Source organism: Triticum aestivum, chromosome 7B (genome assembly GCF_018294505.1).
Source record: "Triticum aestivum cultivar Chinese Spring chromosome 7B, IWGSC CS RefSeq v2.1, whole genome shotgun sequence".
Taxonomy (NCBI): Eukaryota; Viridiplantae; Streptophyta; class Magnoliopsida; order Poales; family Poaceae; genus Triticum; species Triticum aestivum.
Window position 1 is genome coordinate 197,849,904 of NC_057813.1, and position 15,209 is coordinate 197,865,112.

The 15,209-nt window shown below is 45.2% G+C and overlaps 2 protein-coding genes across 2 annotated transcripts; both read left to right on the forward strand.

Moving 5' to 3' along the window:
* The first annotated feature begins 4,839 nt into the window (after positions 1 to 4,839).
* Positions 4,840 to 6,836, forward strand: LOC123159631 (pentatricopeptide repeat-containing protein At2g03880, mitochondrial-like). The gene has a single exon (XM_044577446.1). The coding sequence runs from the start codon at positions 4,914 to 4,916 to the stop codon at positions 6,834 to 6,836; it is 1,923 nt and encodes a 640-aa protein (XP_044433381.1). The 5' UTR covers positions 4,840 to 4,913.
* On the forward strand, positions 5,553 to 9,921 carry LOC123159632 (uncharacterized). The gene is made up of 3 exons (XM_044577447.1): positions 5,553 to 7,498; positions 9,203 to 9,377; positions 9,508 to 9,921. The coding sequence occupies exons 1-2, from the start codon at positions 7,319 to 7,321 to the stop codon at positions 9,374 to 9,376; spliced, it is 354 nt and encodes a 117-aa protein (XP_044433382.1). The 5' UTR covers positions 5,553 to 7,318; the 3' UTR covers position 9,377; positions 9,508 to 9,921.
* Positions 9,922 to 15,209: the final 5,288 nt, after the last annotated feature.

Below are 15,209 nucleotides of genomic sequence, written 5' to 3' on the forward strand. Positions count from 1 at the left end.
ATAGAAGAGCTCACCCTATAAAGAGGTGCAACTCTCTCTCAACTTTAGGGATGGGACTAAACTTTAGTCTCACTCACTCCACTCACATGTGTGCATGAATGGGCCAAGAGAATTTCAGAATTTTAGTTGGGCTTTGGGCCAAAGGCCTACTAGCAAAATCCCAACAAATACTATTAGGATCCATCCAAAATACTGTAGGAGCTTATATCAAACGTATATTCACTAGGAATTGACAGAGGTATGCGGCTCTTTGAAAGCCAAAAGAGGTGGCTTCAAGAACTGATTGAAATGGCATTTTCTATAGCGGTGGCTTGTCCAACTTTTCTTCTTCGATGGCATATACTAGGAAATACGTGCAGTCATCTCCCTTTCTAAATTTGATTAAGCACTTTCGGTCCGTATGATGAATGCCACACACTTAGCAGCAATCATTCATAGATGAACGGCAGTCGAGCACCTAGAACCTTACATTCCTCTTCTACATGAAGTATACCGCCAAGAGAGGTTTCTCAATGATTTTACCTCAAACGCTCAGAAACCACCCACCATACAACTCTCCATATATCTTCCACATGAAGTATGCTGCCATGAGAGGTTTCTCAATGAAAAAATCACCTTAACGCTCAGCAACCACCCACCTTACAACCTTCCATTCCTCTTCTATATGAAGTATGCTGCCATGTGACGTTTCTCAATGAAAAATTTCACCTTAACTGTCAGCAACCACCCACCTTACAACTTTCCATTCCTCTTCTACATGAAGCATGCTGTCGTGAGAGGTTTCTCAATGGACGCGAAGTATCTACACCCGAGCTCAAATGCACCTTGATGAACAGTAAAATCAAAAAAAAGTAAAATAAATAGAAAATCTGAATCTTTTTTGGTGCAAACTTTGACAAATGTTATGTGCTTGCAAAAATTTATCATAAAACAACATTCCTGGAAGTCATGGTAAAAGAACAATATTGATGCTCCAACAATGCTATTTTTGAAAGCATTTTGGAGTGCTGATTTTTTAAATTTATTTTGCCATGCCTTCCACAAATGTTGTTTCAGGCTCAAAATTTCCATGCACTAAGAACATTTGTGAATGTTTGCACCATTTTTTTCTTCATATTTTTTGAAATTTATTGGTCATCCTGAGCATGTACTTTGAAAATTTTCATATTAACTCCATACTCGTCGTCAACGTACATATATTGCCCTGTAAAAAACATGCATATGTTGAATGTGAACCAGCTACGATGATAGCTTCAATTCGTTTTGCTTCGGTGAAAATACAAGGCTACCATTTGGGGTCGCCTCTATGAGCATGAGAGTGCCCTTGAGACCATCCACAGGGTGCTAAAAGGCGCATCGAAGTAGATATCTAACCAATTTAACAAACCGAAGAAATTATTTTGAGGGAGAAAAATCTTTTGGTTTGATCCAACAAATTTGTTAAACTTCAAGCAATATCGTGTTCCATGTGGAACTCCCCCCCCCCCCCACTTCGGCTCCTCTGTAGTACAGTTATAACTGCAGGGGTACTGTAGAAATAGGTATCCGCCGTCCATTTCAATCTCATGGCTCTCATTTTTTGCATTCAATTATGTTTTTATTAAATGGAGATTCTTTCTGCTGCAACGGCGGCGCCAAGGCCGACAACTCCCCGATGGCGAGCGGCGAGGTCGCTGAGGCTAAGGAAGCGGGCGGCGCGGCAAGGTCGACGGCGGTTCGGGTGCACAACCTGGGGAGGGCGTCGTGCGGCAGGAGGCCGCCGGGGCAGGAAACGGGCAGCCTGGCCTGAGAAAGACGAAGGCGTCGGGTGGTGTCCGTCGAGGTCAAGGTCGTCGGGTGGCGTAGCCTGGGGAAGGCGGGTGCGGTAGCCAGCAGAGCTCTTCAGTTGCTTCAGTCGACGACGTCAGTAGGTTAGGCCAGCAGACGGCATCGTACCGTGAATCCTGGGAAAGGCGCGCATGAAGGTCCAGCCGCCGCACCGTTGACCAGGGAGATAGCGGGCTTGGCCGGAGAGCCTAATCCTTGGCGGTGGAGAGTTCATCTGCTCGCTCCTCCCTTCCTCTATCTCTCCACTCTTCGGCCAAGAGTTCCGTGTGTGTGCGGCGAGCAGCGAGCTGGTTCGTTCTCCTTTTTTTCTGCACGGTAACAAGCTGTTTCTTATGGGCGTTGGATTGGCCAGGGACGGCTGATGTTGTTGCTACAGTACATGTGCAGTAACACTAGAACTGCAGAGGAGCCGACCCCCCCCCCTCCCCATTTTCGTTGTTGCTCTCTCTCCATTGTTGATTAAAAGGTTGTGTAGGGTAAAAAATTAGGAATTGCAAAGGTTAGAAAACTAGTGTAAAGCATCTGCTTTGCTGCAGGTATGATTAGGCAATTTTAATGAGTTTATTTTAGATATTTTATATAAAAATGTTGAAATTGTAAGCATAGAAGTTGAAAGGCATTGAAATATATAAACAAATTGAACTGTTGAACTACATTACTATTTTGGTACGTTTAAAGGCAATTTCAATGGCAACAATTTTTGGGAAGTTAAAAAATATTTCTTGTAACCTCTTAATTTATAATTATTGTGATTATTTTTATTATTTTATGACATGTATTTTCATGAAGAGCCATCTTTTCATTAGGTGTGTGTCTTTTCATAAAGAGACATGTTTTTACCAAGGGACATGTCTTTTCCGTGAAGAGACATCTATTCACAAGTGAATGTCTTTACGAAGAGACATTCTTTCTCCTAAGAACATGTCTTTTAGCTAATGCCATCTTTCCACCAAGTGACGTGTCTTTTAAACCAAAAGGCATTAGTGTCCATATGCCCCAACCATCCACTAGATCTAAGAGCATCACCATAAAACATCAGTCGTGCCCAATAAATTGCCGTTTAAAGGACTTTAGGTGGGAAAAATTGCTCCAGCAAATGATGTATCTCTATATAATGCCCCAAAAGTTTATATCACGCCCAAAAAATTGCTACACATGGTGCAAATACACATCACCTCTAGCTGCTAGCCTAAAACAAAACCTGCCTTGGCGGAACCCAACCGTCACTGTGAAACTTCCCCGCTGCCGACTGTCGCCACCCCACACTGATTTTGGTCGATTGTCATCGTAGTTGTGACTCTGTCGGTGTCAAAACCGGCAGACCTCGGGTAGGGGGGCCCAACCTGTTAGATCGGATCGATGGGTAACAAGAGATAAACGACACCGTGTTTTTACCCAGGTTCGAGCCCTCTTTAAGGAGGTAAAACCCTATGTCCTGCTCTTGTTTATTTTATGGGTGTATTAAAGTACAGAGTTGATCTACCTTGAGATCGTGAGTTGTGGCCTAAACCCTAGGGGTTTGATGATGATGAATGTATGTATGATCTCTACGGACTAAACCCCCTGATTTATATAGGCACCAAGGGTATCTAGGGTTACACATGTTCGGTTGCCATCTAGGGATTATATGCCGAATCTAATAGATCTTCTGAGAGTACACGCCAAGTCTTCGGTGAAGCTGGATACACATGGGTTGGAGGCCTTCGGAGTCCTTCCTCATTGACGGGCCATTAGTTCGGCCCACGGGCTAGGTCCACTAGGCTAGGACCCCCTAGTCCTGGACACCGTCAGTAGCCCCCCGAACTTATCTTCGAAGCCGAGGTCAATTAGTGGCCACAGAGACCTCCAATCAATCGACGCGACGATCGCCGAGCCATGGCTCTGTTCAACGTTCGGGTGGCGCAGGGCCACAAGAGTTGGCCGCACCCCTAGCCCCCCTCCGACCCCTTTGTCCCTCTCGATTACATCCTTAGGCGGCTCGACGACTGTCTCGGCCCCGACGAGCTACGCCGGCCAAAATTGGGGTCGGTGCCCTGACAACCATCAGATCCGCCTTTCGGCCTCCCAACTGTTGAATCCTATGAGAGTACCCAAGCTGAATTTTTTGGGCACCGATTTTACATCATTTGGAAAAAGCAACAGCAGAAGCGGTGTCCAAAAACCTCCTTTCTCCTTGGCTAATTGTTTCTAGACCATCAAGTTTTACATCATCACTTGAAGATGCTCTAACAAACTTGAATGGTCCTTGTTATTCTTCAATGGCTATTCTTTTTAAGGTGATGTGGTTGAAGCAGCATTAGGAGTTAGGGCGTGTTCGGTAGTCCATTAACTCCTTCAAATTCTAGAATTTGCGGAGCAGCTATTTGCTGGCTCCAAGGATTTTAACTATCGCTCTGGGAGCGGAGCCATGGAGCTGAGGAAAATAGAACGTGGCCTTAGTTTCAGAATAAATAGAGAATAGGACATACATATGGTCACCGTGTTCATTTTGTTTTGTTTTGTTATTAATAGGTCAAATCAAGAAAAAAAATAATTGTGGTTTAGTGCGAAAATCCAATTCGGCGCCCAGGCTCATCTGCACCCAGTCAGAAAATAAATTAAAACAAATGCTAAAAAAATCGAAAAAATCCAATTTTTTTTTGTGTGATAGAAAATTGTATGTGTGAGGTTCGCTCCAAATTTCAACTTATTTAAACATTTGAGCAGCTCTCAGCCAAAAAAAAAAAACAAATCGAATCAGAACAGTGTGTGAACAGTAAACTTTTTTACAGACCCTGGATTTGTTTTTTTTTTGCTGAGAGTTGCTCAGATTTCTAAATGAGGTGAAATTTGAAGCGCACCTTACACATAAACTCATCTACCACACACAAAAAAAAGAAATTTTTTGAATTTTTTAAGTATTTGTTTTTATTTTTTTCGTCAGGTGGGATGCAGATGAGCTCGGGAGCAGAAACGCCGCACTCTGGTTTAGTGACCCTTTTGATAATTTGCCTTTGTTACCTTGATTCGGTTCCATTTCCCACAGTCGAGTCGATCTAGCCTAGCGGAACTCGAGCCGTCTCCCGTCGCGAGCCCTTTTGCCACATATGAGATCGCTGTTCAACCGCCTCCCTTGCAAGCGTCTCGCCGCAGCTCGCCGGAGTCGCCGCTGCCTCCACTCCCACACCCAACCGCACCCTCTCCTCGCAACCTTCTCCCGCCTCTGCGACGATGGCCCCCTCCCGGCCGCGCTCGCGCTGCTCCCCGACCTCGCCTCGGCCGGCGTCCGCGCGGACCCCATCTCGCTCTGCCGCCTCATCAAGCTCTGCGTCCGCCACGGCACGGCCAACGACGGCCGCCTCATCCATGACCATGTCTCCCGCACGGCCAACAGTGGAGGAGAAGCGCCCCACACCGGCCTCTTCGTGTCCAACTCCCTCATCTCCATGTACGCCAAGTTCGGCTTGCTCCATGACGCGCTCGAGCTGTTCGGCGGAATGCCTCACAGGAACGTCGTCTCTTGGACGACCGTCGTCGCGGCGCTGGCCAATGCAGGCGGGAGGAAGCAGGAGGCCCTCAGGTTTCTTGTGGACATGAAGAGGGACGGTGTGGCTCCCAACAGTTACACATACTCTAGTGTTCTTGGTGCCTGCGGCACACCTGGGGTGCTCGCAGCTGTCCACGGGAGCATTGTTAAGGTCGGGCTGGATTCGGATGTGTTTGTGCGGAGCTCCTTGATTGATGCTTATATGAAGCTTGGAGATTTGGACAGCGGGCGCGGGGTCTTTGACGAGATGGTCACCCGTGATTTGGTTGTGTGGAATTCGATCATCGCGGGGTTCGCACAGAGTGGTGATGGTGTTGGGGCGGTAGAATTGTTCATGAGGATGAAGGAGTCTGGTTTCTCAGCCAACCAGGGTACCTTGACCAGTGTCCTCCGGGCGTGCACCGGGATGGTCATGCTCGACTTGGGAAGGCAGGTACATGCTCATGTGCTCAAGTATGAGAGGGACTTGATTCTGCACAATGCACTTCTGGACATGTACTGCAAATGTGGGAGCTTGCAGGAGGCAGACGCCTTGTTCAGCAGAATGCCTGGTAGGGATGTGATCTCATGGAGCACCATGGTCTCTGGTTTGGCGCAGAATGGGAGAAGCGCCGAGGCGCTGAAGGTTTTCAACTTGATGCAATCTGAAGGACCTACACCAAACCGTATAACAATGGTTGGAGTTCTGTTTGCATGCAGTCATGCTGGCTTGGTGGAAGATGGTTGGTATTACTTTAGGTCCATGGAGAAGCTCTTTGGCTTTCAGCCTGAGAGGGAGCATTGCAACTGCATCGTTGATCTCCTTGGTCGGGCAGGGAAGCTTGACGAAGCTGTGAAGTTCATCAGTGAGATGAAATTTGAGCCGGACTCGGTCATATGGAGAACTCTTCTTGGGGCATGCAGAATGCACAAAAACGCTAACCTTGCAGCATATGCAGCAAGGGAGATCCTTAAACTTGAGCCGGAAGACCAAGGTGCACGCATATTGTTGTCAAATACATATGCTGATTTGCGACAATGGTTAGATGCCGAGAAGTCATGGAAGGTGATGAGAAACCAAGGGGCCAAAAAAGAGCCTGGGCTCAGCTGGATCGAGCTGGGGAAACAAGTCCATGTGTTCATTGCTGGTGAATTGTCACACCCATGCTCAGCTGGCATAGTTCAGGAACTGAACCGACTAATCAGGCGGGTCACTGACCTCGGTTATGTCCCGCTGACAGAGTTTGTGCTGCAGGATCTTGAGAGTGAGCAGAAGGAAGATCTGCTGAAATATCACAGCGAGAAACTGGCTGTTGCATTTGCAATGATGAATTCAATGAAGGGGAAGCCTGTAAGGATCATGAAGAACCTCAGGATCTGTGGTGACTGCCACTCATTCGTGAAGCTCGTCTCCAAGAGTGAAGGCAAGGTGATCATAATCAGGGACCCGGTTCGGTTCCACCATTTCCAGGATGGAGTTTGCTCATGTGGCGACTATTGGTAGAGAAGGTAACACACACTGGCAAGGCTCCTGTGGCGACTAATGGCTTGATCACAAGTTGTTACAGCATTTTCTTTGCAACTCAGATGCTTAACCACATTTATATTAGTATCTTGTGAAAGAAGAGTAAGAGTAGTAATATATACAATTTTTTTGTGAGCGGGTAGTACTGTATACCAGTAGTCAAAAGAACAAAGATAAAGGAGAAAAAAAGGTAAGAAAAGAAAAGGAGAAAGGGAAAGAGGCAAGTGAGCAAAATAGCGGCCATAAAGAAGCCCACTGGGCCGTATCTCTTTCCCAGCTCATCCGCCTCACCCAAGAGCACGCAAAGCCGAAACAGAACAGGAAAGAAACGCGCCCAGGAGGAATTCCGGCGTTCTCCTCTCGCAAGCCCTAGAAGCCATGGTCCGTGGAGGCCGCAGGTGACCGCCGCCGGTAGCAAGAGGCGCCAGGAGGAGTGGTGGCGGTTGTTGAGGCGCGGCAAGATGTCGGTGCGGATAAAGGCGGTGGTGGACAGGTTCGTGAAGGAGCTCAAGGAGGCGCTGGACGCGGACATCCAAGACCGCGTCATGAGGGAGCGCGAGATGCAGAGCTACATCGAGGAGCGCGAGCGCGAGGTCGCCGAGCGGGAGGCCGCGTGGAAGGCCGAGCTCTCCCGCCGCGAGGTAACGAACCCCCAAATCCGATTCATGGCTTGTTTAATTCAATGCCCCCCGTTCCGTCCTCCCCTGCCACCTCTGATCAGCGTTCTGCATCATCTTTTGCACGATCGAGAATGGGGGAAATATGTATGCTGCAGCGGCAGCTTGGTTTGTGTTTCAGTGTACTATTCATTATTTTTGACTCTTGATACTCCCACTGTATGGCAATTCTTGCTCGAAATGCGAGTTTTTCTTGATGATTTCGTGTCAATGTCTTTCAGTTTGTTGTGATGTTAAACTGCAGAAGCACAATGTAAGAGATTATTGCTTGTTTTATGCCGTCGTATCCACAAGGGCGTCAGGGGAATAAAGTTGGCCTCTTCAGTTACGTAGAGAATATAGTCAATCGTAGAAAGGTGACTTACAGGTGAAGATAAGAATGTAAGATACGTCTGAGAAGCATTGGTCCTCAGGTGGTCTTGTGTGACTAGAATAGAGCATACCAGACTAGCATTCTTTGTGCTACAAGTCATGGTTTTCCTTTTCTGCTGCATGTAAGCATTGGTCCTCAGGTGGTCTTGTGTGACTAGAATAGAGCATATCAGACTAGCATTCTTTGTGCTACAAGTCATGGTTTTCCTTTTCTGCTGCATGTACTCTGTAGTACCTTGTTGCTTCGTATTGTCTAACTTCATTATCAGGTTGTCAGATCTTTATGCTTGTGCATGTAAATATGGTTACTTAGTCCAGAAATTATATACCTATTCAAGTAATGTGTGGTAGTTGAGTCTTGGTGAGACTCTTCTAAGGAAAGATATAAATTGATAGCTAGGAGACAAATGCACTAGATATGGTCCTAGTTTTGGCAATACTCTAACACTGTGAGATGCACAACACAAGAAAATGACACTGCAACGTATGAAGCACCTCCTCTGTGCACTGGGAGTGTGGGATTGGTAGAGGTGACAAGATAGATTAGGTGGAGGGAGGTGACAAAGCGGGGATGAACATGTACCCTCCTTGGGCTACACCAATCCCATTTTTGGTACATAATCTCAGAGACTCATACACCCTAACAGTTGGTAGGCTTTCTTCGTGAATCTGACCAGTTAATCATTTAATTAGAAAGTTAGGTTAGACAACCACATTACATAATTGTGCTATACATTTTGTTCTTGCCGTTATTGTTTTGGCTGTTATTTTCCATGGTAGCTAGTAAGTGCCAACATAAGATGCAGATCTTCCTAAGTTGCTTGCTGACTACTAACTTAATGAATTTGATATCATTATCTTGCTTGCTTAGGTGGTGCTTTTTCAATTAAGTATCCGTATAGTTTGTTGAGCACATATTCACAGGTTGTAATCATAATGAACAGCTTTGCAGGCGCACCAGAAGATTGTCTCCTGAGATCATAACCTAAGAGCCAAAACTGAATCATAACCTGAGCTCATGAAAGTTGAAACGTTGTGGTGAGGTCTTCAAACTAACAAAACATCAAATCTCTAAATAGAGCAAACCATAGTATGTAGTAAACTAAATATTTTCTCTATTAAAATCACTGAAAGATGCCAACAGACTAACTCAAGGATCCTTCAGGTTTCAAACATTTCCTGTTGCCTTTAATGTTATTATTTGCTTCGTTTTCTTTACGGCATGTCATTATTGCTTTGTAGTTCATCATGCTTTTGGGACATTTAACATGGCATGCTACAATCCTCCTTTCGCAGGCTGAAATTGCACGGCAAGAGGCAAGGCTTAAAATGGAAAGGGAGAATCTGGAGAAAGAAAAGAGTGTCCTGATGGGAACTGCTTCGAATCAGGATAACCAAGACGGAGCCCTTGAGATCACAGTTAGCGGTGAGAAGTATAGGTGCCTGCGCTTCTCCAAGGCGAAGAAGTGAGGTATGAGCTAGGGTGGCACCTGTAGTACACCGTTATTTTAAGCCTTGCACCTGATCCAAATTGGAGCAGCACAAGAAATCCCCATGTGTCCCCTACCAAGTAAAGGATTCTCCTTTGATCTGTTTGTTAGGCACCGCTGCCTCCTTCCTGTTCCCAAATAATCAGGTGATTGAACGCCACATGAGATGATGCCTGCCTGCCTGCCGAACGAGTGCAGTAACATGAATGGCTTCCAATTATCATCACAGTACAGGAGCCATGTTAGGTCCAGCTTCTGATTGCCAGCGTCGGTTCACTTCGAAAAAACAATTAAGGAGGTTGCTTTTCTTTTCTCTTCCCTTCAGAACTCGGGGCTGGAGCTATCTGTTCTTGTCCCAGTCGATAAATTTTTGTTTCCAATTTTCTGTTCAAGATTCAGTTGTGCTCCTACAGTTTAATTATTTGCAAGTGACCCTGATTAGCATCTGGACACTCAATCATTGTGCGGGATTCATGGATAATCTGCACGGGGTCACCATGTTTAGTGATAATAATTTCTTGTTAACTGGTCAACCTAATGAGAAGTCAAGGCTGTTAGTGATAACTTACCTGAGGCTCAGAGTGGGAGATAACTTTCCCCAGTGACCGCCAGATGCATTATAGGGTAGCTAGGTAGAAAGAAGGTAGCTGCTCCTGATAACGACTGTTACCCGAAAAGGCAGAGCCTGTCCTACAGAAGAGAACTTTATGCAAGTGCCTGATGTGCCCTCCTCAACCGGTCTGCCCTCCCAATCCGTTCATCTCCCCTTTAGAAACTCCCAAGACTGTAGTTGCATCCAGGGCTAATATTGTGAATCCGGTGTGCAGTAGTAATAAATACAGTCCTGAGAATGCAATTTTGGTTGTTATTCTTCATATGAATATGCTAGTAGATCTTTTTTTTTTTTGCATTATATGTAGTACTATGGTTTTTATTTGGCTAACCTTATTTATATTAGGTGGAGCCGGCGGCACAATTTTTAAGCTGTCATTTGTTTTTGTATATGCAATATATTGAGTGAGATGGATCAAGTGACTGCTGTTCCTTCTTAGATCTAGTAGGAGGCTGCTGAAGTGACTGAAACGGATGGAGTGACTGTTACTTGTGTGTAGATCATGAGTGCCCGCCTGCACAGCACATACACTATGATCTGCATATGTCCAGCCTAGGCTCTACTGTACTCTGAACCAACAGCCTCTTTCTTTCTGGATCTTATCTCATTTCCATCTCATCCTATCTGTGTTTGGAAGCAGCCATGTGCATGCACACCGGTAGTAGATATAAAAAAAAAGGAAAAGGACAACAGTGACCAGCTACTACTAGGCTAGGATTGTCAGCAGGAGAAGGCTCTCCACTGTTCATCTGGCATCTTATCGTCCCATGATCTGCGTGCAGTTAGTCGGTCCCACGTGTCAGCGAGCGACAGGAACCCAAGGATGGCGTGCACGGCTGGCAGCAAGATGGCGTTATTGGTGGCCGCGCCATGCCAGGCCAGCCCAGGCCGGCACGAGCACCTACGCACGCATGCAACCGCTTTCCGGAACAAGCACACACGAGAAATAAATCGAGAAATGGTAATGGCGCGAGAGCATGTTGTAGAGGCTTCCATGCACACGTGGCCTTGCTTGGATTGGATCGGTCAGTTGTTCGGTGTGGATGTTCAGCTGAGGTGAAAGGTAAAATTGATAAAATTGACCTACGGACGAAAATATTTCACTAAGTGTATCGTTGGTGAAAGAAATTCATCAAGTTGAGCCTTTTGTGCAACACCCGACAGCCGGGCGCTGCACTGCTTTACTGATTGGTGTTGCACGTCTGGCCAGTGTCGCACCTCAGGGCCAGGCCTGGTCCTACACATCCCTACCCACACACACCCGCCCAATCCCGCAGCAGATTTGTCTCCCCCCCCCCCCCCCCCCTCCTCCCCTCGATTTGTCCTCCCTTTCTCCCAAATCCTTGGAATCTGAAGGTTTTGTCCGTGGATTTAGCCCCCAATTCCTTCCTCAAGGTAATCTCCTTCGATCCCCTTGTTTTCATTCGAAAAGATTTCCCATTTGCTCAATTCTTGCTAGCGTTAGGCAAACCCTAGTTCATGGATTTTGAATTTTGTATATGAAAATATGAGATGGTTGTTTGACATTTTGCTAGGGTTAGGCTTCTTAATGTGTTAGGGTTACGGCTATGATTCTTGTTACGTTGGGGTTAGGGTTAGGGTTGTTAGTATGTTAGGGTTAGGGTTGTGGTTCTTGTTAAGTTGGGTTTAGGGTTATTGTTTGATATTTTTGTTAGGCTTTGGATTTTGTGTTAATATTCAGATGGGTACTTACGGAATATATTTTACATTGTGTTGTTTTAATTAATTTAGGGATGGGATGAACATGTGTTTTTCTTCATCATGTGGACAAGACACCTTTTTGAAAGACAATATTGAGTCGGGCACGGATGAGTTTGACATGGTGTTTGAAAGTATTCCTAGCATGAGAAGGTCTTTTTTCTAACACCACCTCATATATTAATTAACCAAAGACGTGTTACAATCGTTCATTACAGAATTCACCACACAGGGCGGTACATCATTAACAAGAATCCCATCCACTCTATTATCAAAACTAAACTTAGCTATTAGATGGGCGACCTCATTAGCCGAGCGCCTAATCTTTGAAACTCTGAAACTATCCATAAGCTTAGAAATACTCCATGCTTCCTTCTTCAGATCGTGCAGAGCTGATCTATCCTCAAATTCTTTTGCAAAATTTGCTGCAACAAAGTGCAGTCAGTCTCTAAAATTATAGAAGAATGAAGTGTTATACCTATATAGAGACCAGCAATGCAGGCTCGGAGTTCTGCTTCCTCCACGCTATTACACCTCCCAATGTAGTCCCACAAAGAGACCATGACTTTGCCAGCAGAATCCCTAGCCACCGCACCCACACTTGTCGCGCTAATACTATCCACAAAACTTGCATCGACATTAATTTTGATATAACCTGAAGGTGGGGGCTTCCAACCCATCTGAACTTCCAAAATATTTGGAGCACTTTGTAGATCACTCATCGGACTTTTCTCTTTATTCTGTGAATCCTCCAATGGCCTTGAATGACTTGCGCCAAAGGACGACCAATAATTATAAATAAAATTGGTCGAATTTGTGACTGACTCCGTGCCCTTGCCAAAAATCAAATCATTTCTCAAGTGCCAGGCTCTCCGGAAAATGAAAATAATTTTGTCCCTCATAGACTGACCCACTTGACTTAGGAGAACAAGAAACCAATCCGACCCAGTATACCTAAATGCATTCTCCGACGGTAACTCCCAAGTATCTCTCATAGCCATGCGCAACGCACGAGCCTTGGGGCACATAACAAGCGCATGAAACGTATTCTCGTCCTCCACTCAACATATCGAGCACGTACTGAGAGTCGCTTGGTGGTGTGCCACTCTGTTTACTTGGACAACCAAACTATTGGTAGCAGCCCGCCAAGCAAAAATACGTATCTTCTAAGGAACCTTGGCCTTCCAGATGATGTCCCAAATTTTCCTCTCCCTCAAAGTTGCATCGCTGTATTGCCCCTCGTCTTCTTTTTGTTCCTTTAGCATGAGTGCAAGCTTGTACGCGCTTTTAACTGAGAACATCCCCGACTTTTCGAAGTGCCATGCAACAAAATCACCTACCCCTGAAGATGGAATACACAACTGAAGGATCTCTTCTACATCATGAGGATAAAATAGGTGCATAACCAAATTCTCGTCCCATCTTTTTGGTCCAGTCAGAATCAATTCAGACACCCATTTCATTCTCGTCCTACTCTTTCTTGCCGTAATTTTAAGTCCAGAGTACCTTGGGAGCCAGTTATCTCTCCAAATATTAATATTAGAGCCACCCCCACCCTCCATATAACCCCCGATTTCAGCAACTCCAATCCATGCATAATACCTTGCCAAGGCAGTGAGGCCAACTGAGGAAATACAGTGTCAAGGATATGTCCATGTGGGTAATATTTGGCCTTGACCACTTTGGCGCAAAGAGAATCAGGGTTGACCACCAACCTCCATGCCTGCTTAGCTAACAATGCTTGATTAAAAAGTCTGAGATCTCGGAATCCCATCCCTCCCTCAGCTTTAGGTCTGTCAATTTATCCCAAGCCAGCCAATGAGTCTTTCTCCTGTCCACCTCATCACCCACCAAAAGTTTCTTATAATTTGCGATAACTCCTCACACAATGCAGCCAGAAACTTAAAAATACCCATGGCATACACTGGGAGGGCCTGAAGCACAACTTTAATCAAAGTTTCCTTTGCTCCACAAGAGGCATATTTTTCTAACCAATCTGATAAGATCTTGAGAGCTTTTTCTTTTGTAGATTGAAATTTACCAGCTTTCATTCTACCCTGAGGCACCGGAGGCCCAAGATATTTGTCCTCAAATCCCTCCACAGTGATGCAAAGGATTACCATAACGGCCACTTGAATTCCACACTGCACTTTTTTCAAACATGATAGTGCACTTATCTGGGCTTAACACCTGACCAGTTCCCTTCTCATAAGTGGAAACAATATTCTTAATTGTCAAAGCTTGATTAATGGATCCCTTGAAGAATAACAGGCAGTCATCAACAAACAAAAGATGTGATATACCCAGAGCATGTCTATTGATCTTAAAATCCATAAGAAATCCTCTAGTACAGGCATCATGTAGCATCAAAGATAGCGCCTCAGCCACGAATAGAAATAAGTACGGTGAAATCGATCTCCTTGTCTAATTTCGCATGAAGGGGCGAAAGCTTCCAAAAGTTGACCATTGAAGCGCACAGAGAATTTTACTGATGTAACACAGGCCATAATCCACTTTATCCAACCTGGGGCGAATCCCAACGCCCTAAGCATACTCTCCAAGAAATGCCAATCAACCCTATCATAAGCTTTTGCTAAATCCAATTTATATGCACATAATTCACCCCTTTCATCCTTAAGACAACTCAAGGAATGCATACACTCAAACGCTATAAGCGCATTATCAGAAATTAGTCTCCCTAGAATAAAGGCACTTTGAGTTGGGGAAATCATACCATTAAGGTGCAGCCTCAATCTGTTCACGAGGCACTTTGAAATAATCTTATAAATAACGTTGCATAGACTGATAGGCCGGAAATCTTTAATTGTCAAGGGATTCTTCACCTTAGGAATAAGAACAATAACCGTCTCATTTACCCCTTCCGGCATTTTCCCAGAGATAAAGAACTTTTTGACTGCCTGGGTAATATCATCTTTGATCAATCCCCAATTCCGCTGGAAGAATCTTGCAGGAAAACCATATGGAGCTGGAGCTTTAAGCGGCCCAATTTGGAAGAGAGCGTTGCTGATTTCTTGATCCGTGAACATTTTACATAAATCAAGATTTATTTCATCATTAACCAACGGCTTAACCAGAGGAATGATTAAAGATGGGTCGACCGGAACAAGTGAGGAAAGATTTGAATTGGATAGACCTAAGTGGTATTGTTGAGTTGGAGGGAAGGCATAACCTGGGTTTGGAATGCACATCCGTTGGAAGACAATGCGTGTGACAAGACTCTTGAGTTATTTGCTACCAAGAAGGTTGAGGCTACTTTGCACTTGGACTTGAACCGGCATGCCTCCCCGTCGGTTGCTAGGAGTCCTCCACCATTGAACCAAGATGAAATGAGTGAACCTCTTTTGACCGAACAAGTGAGACCAACATTGATCCTGATTTCAAACAACCAAAATGAAGCTTTGCAAGAGGAGAATGATGAGTATGAGGATGATGAGAATGAAGTTGATCTCCATGACAACAA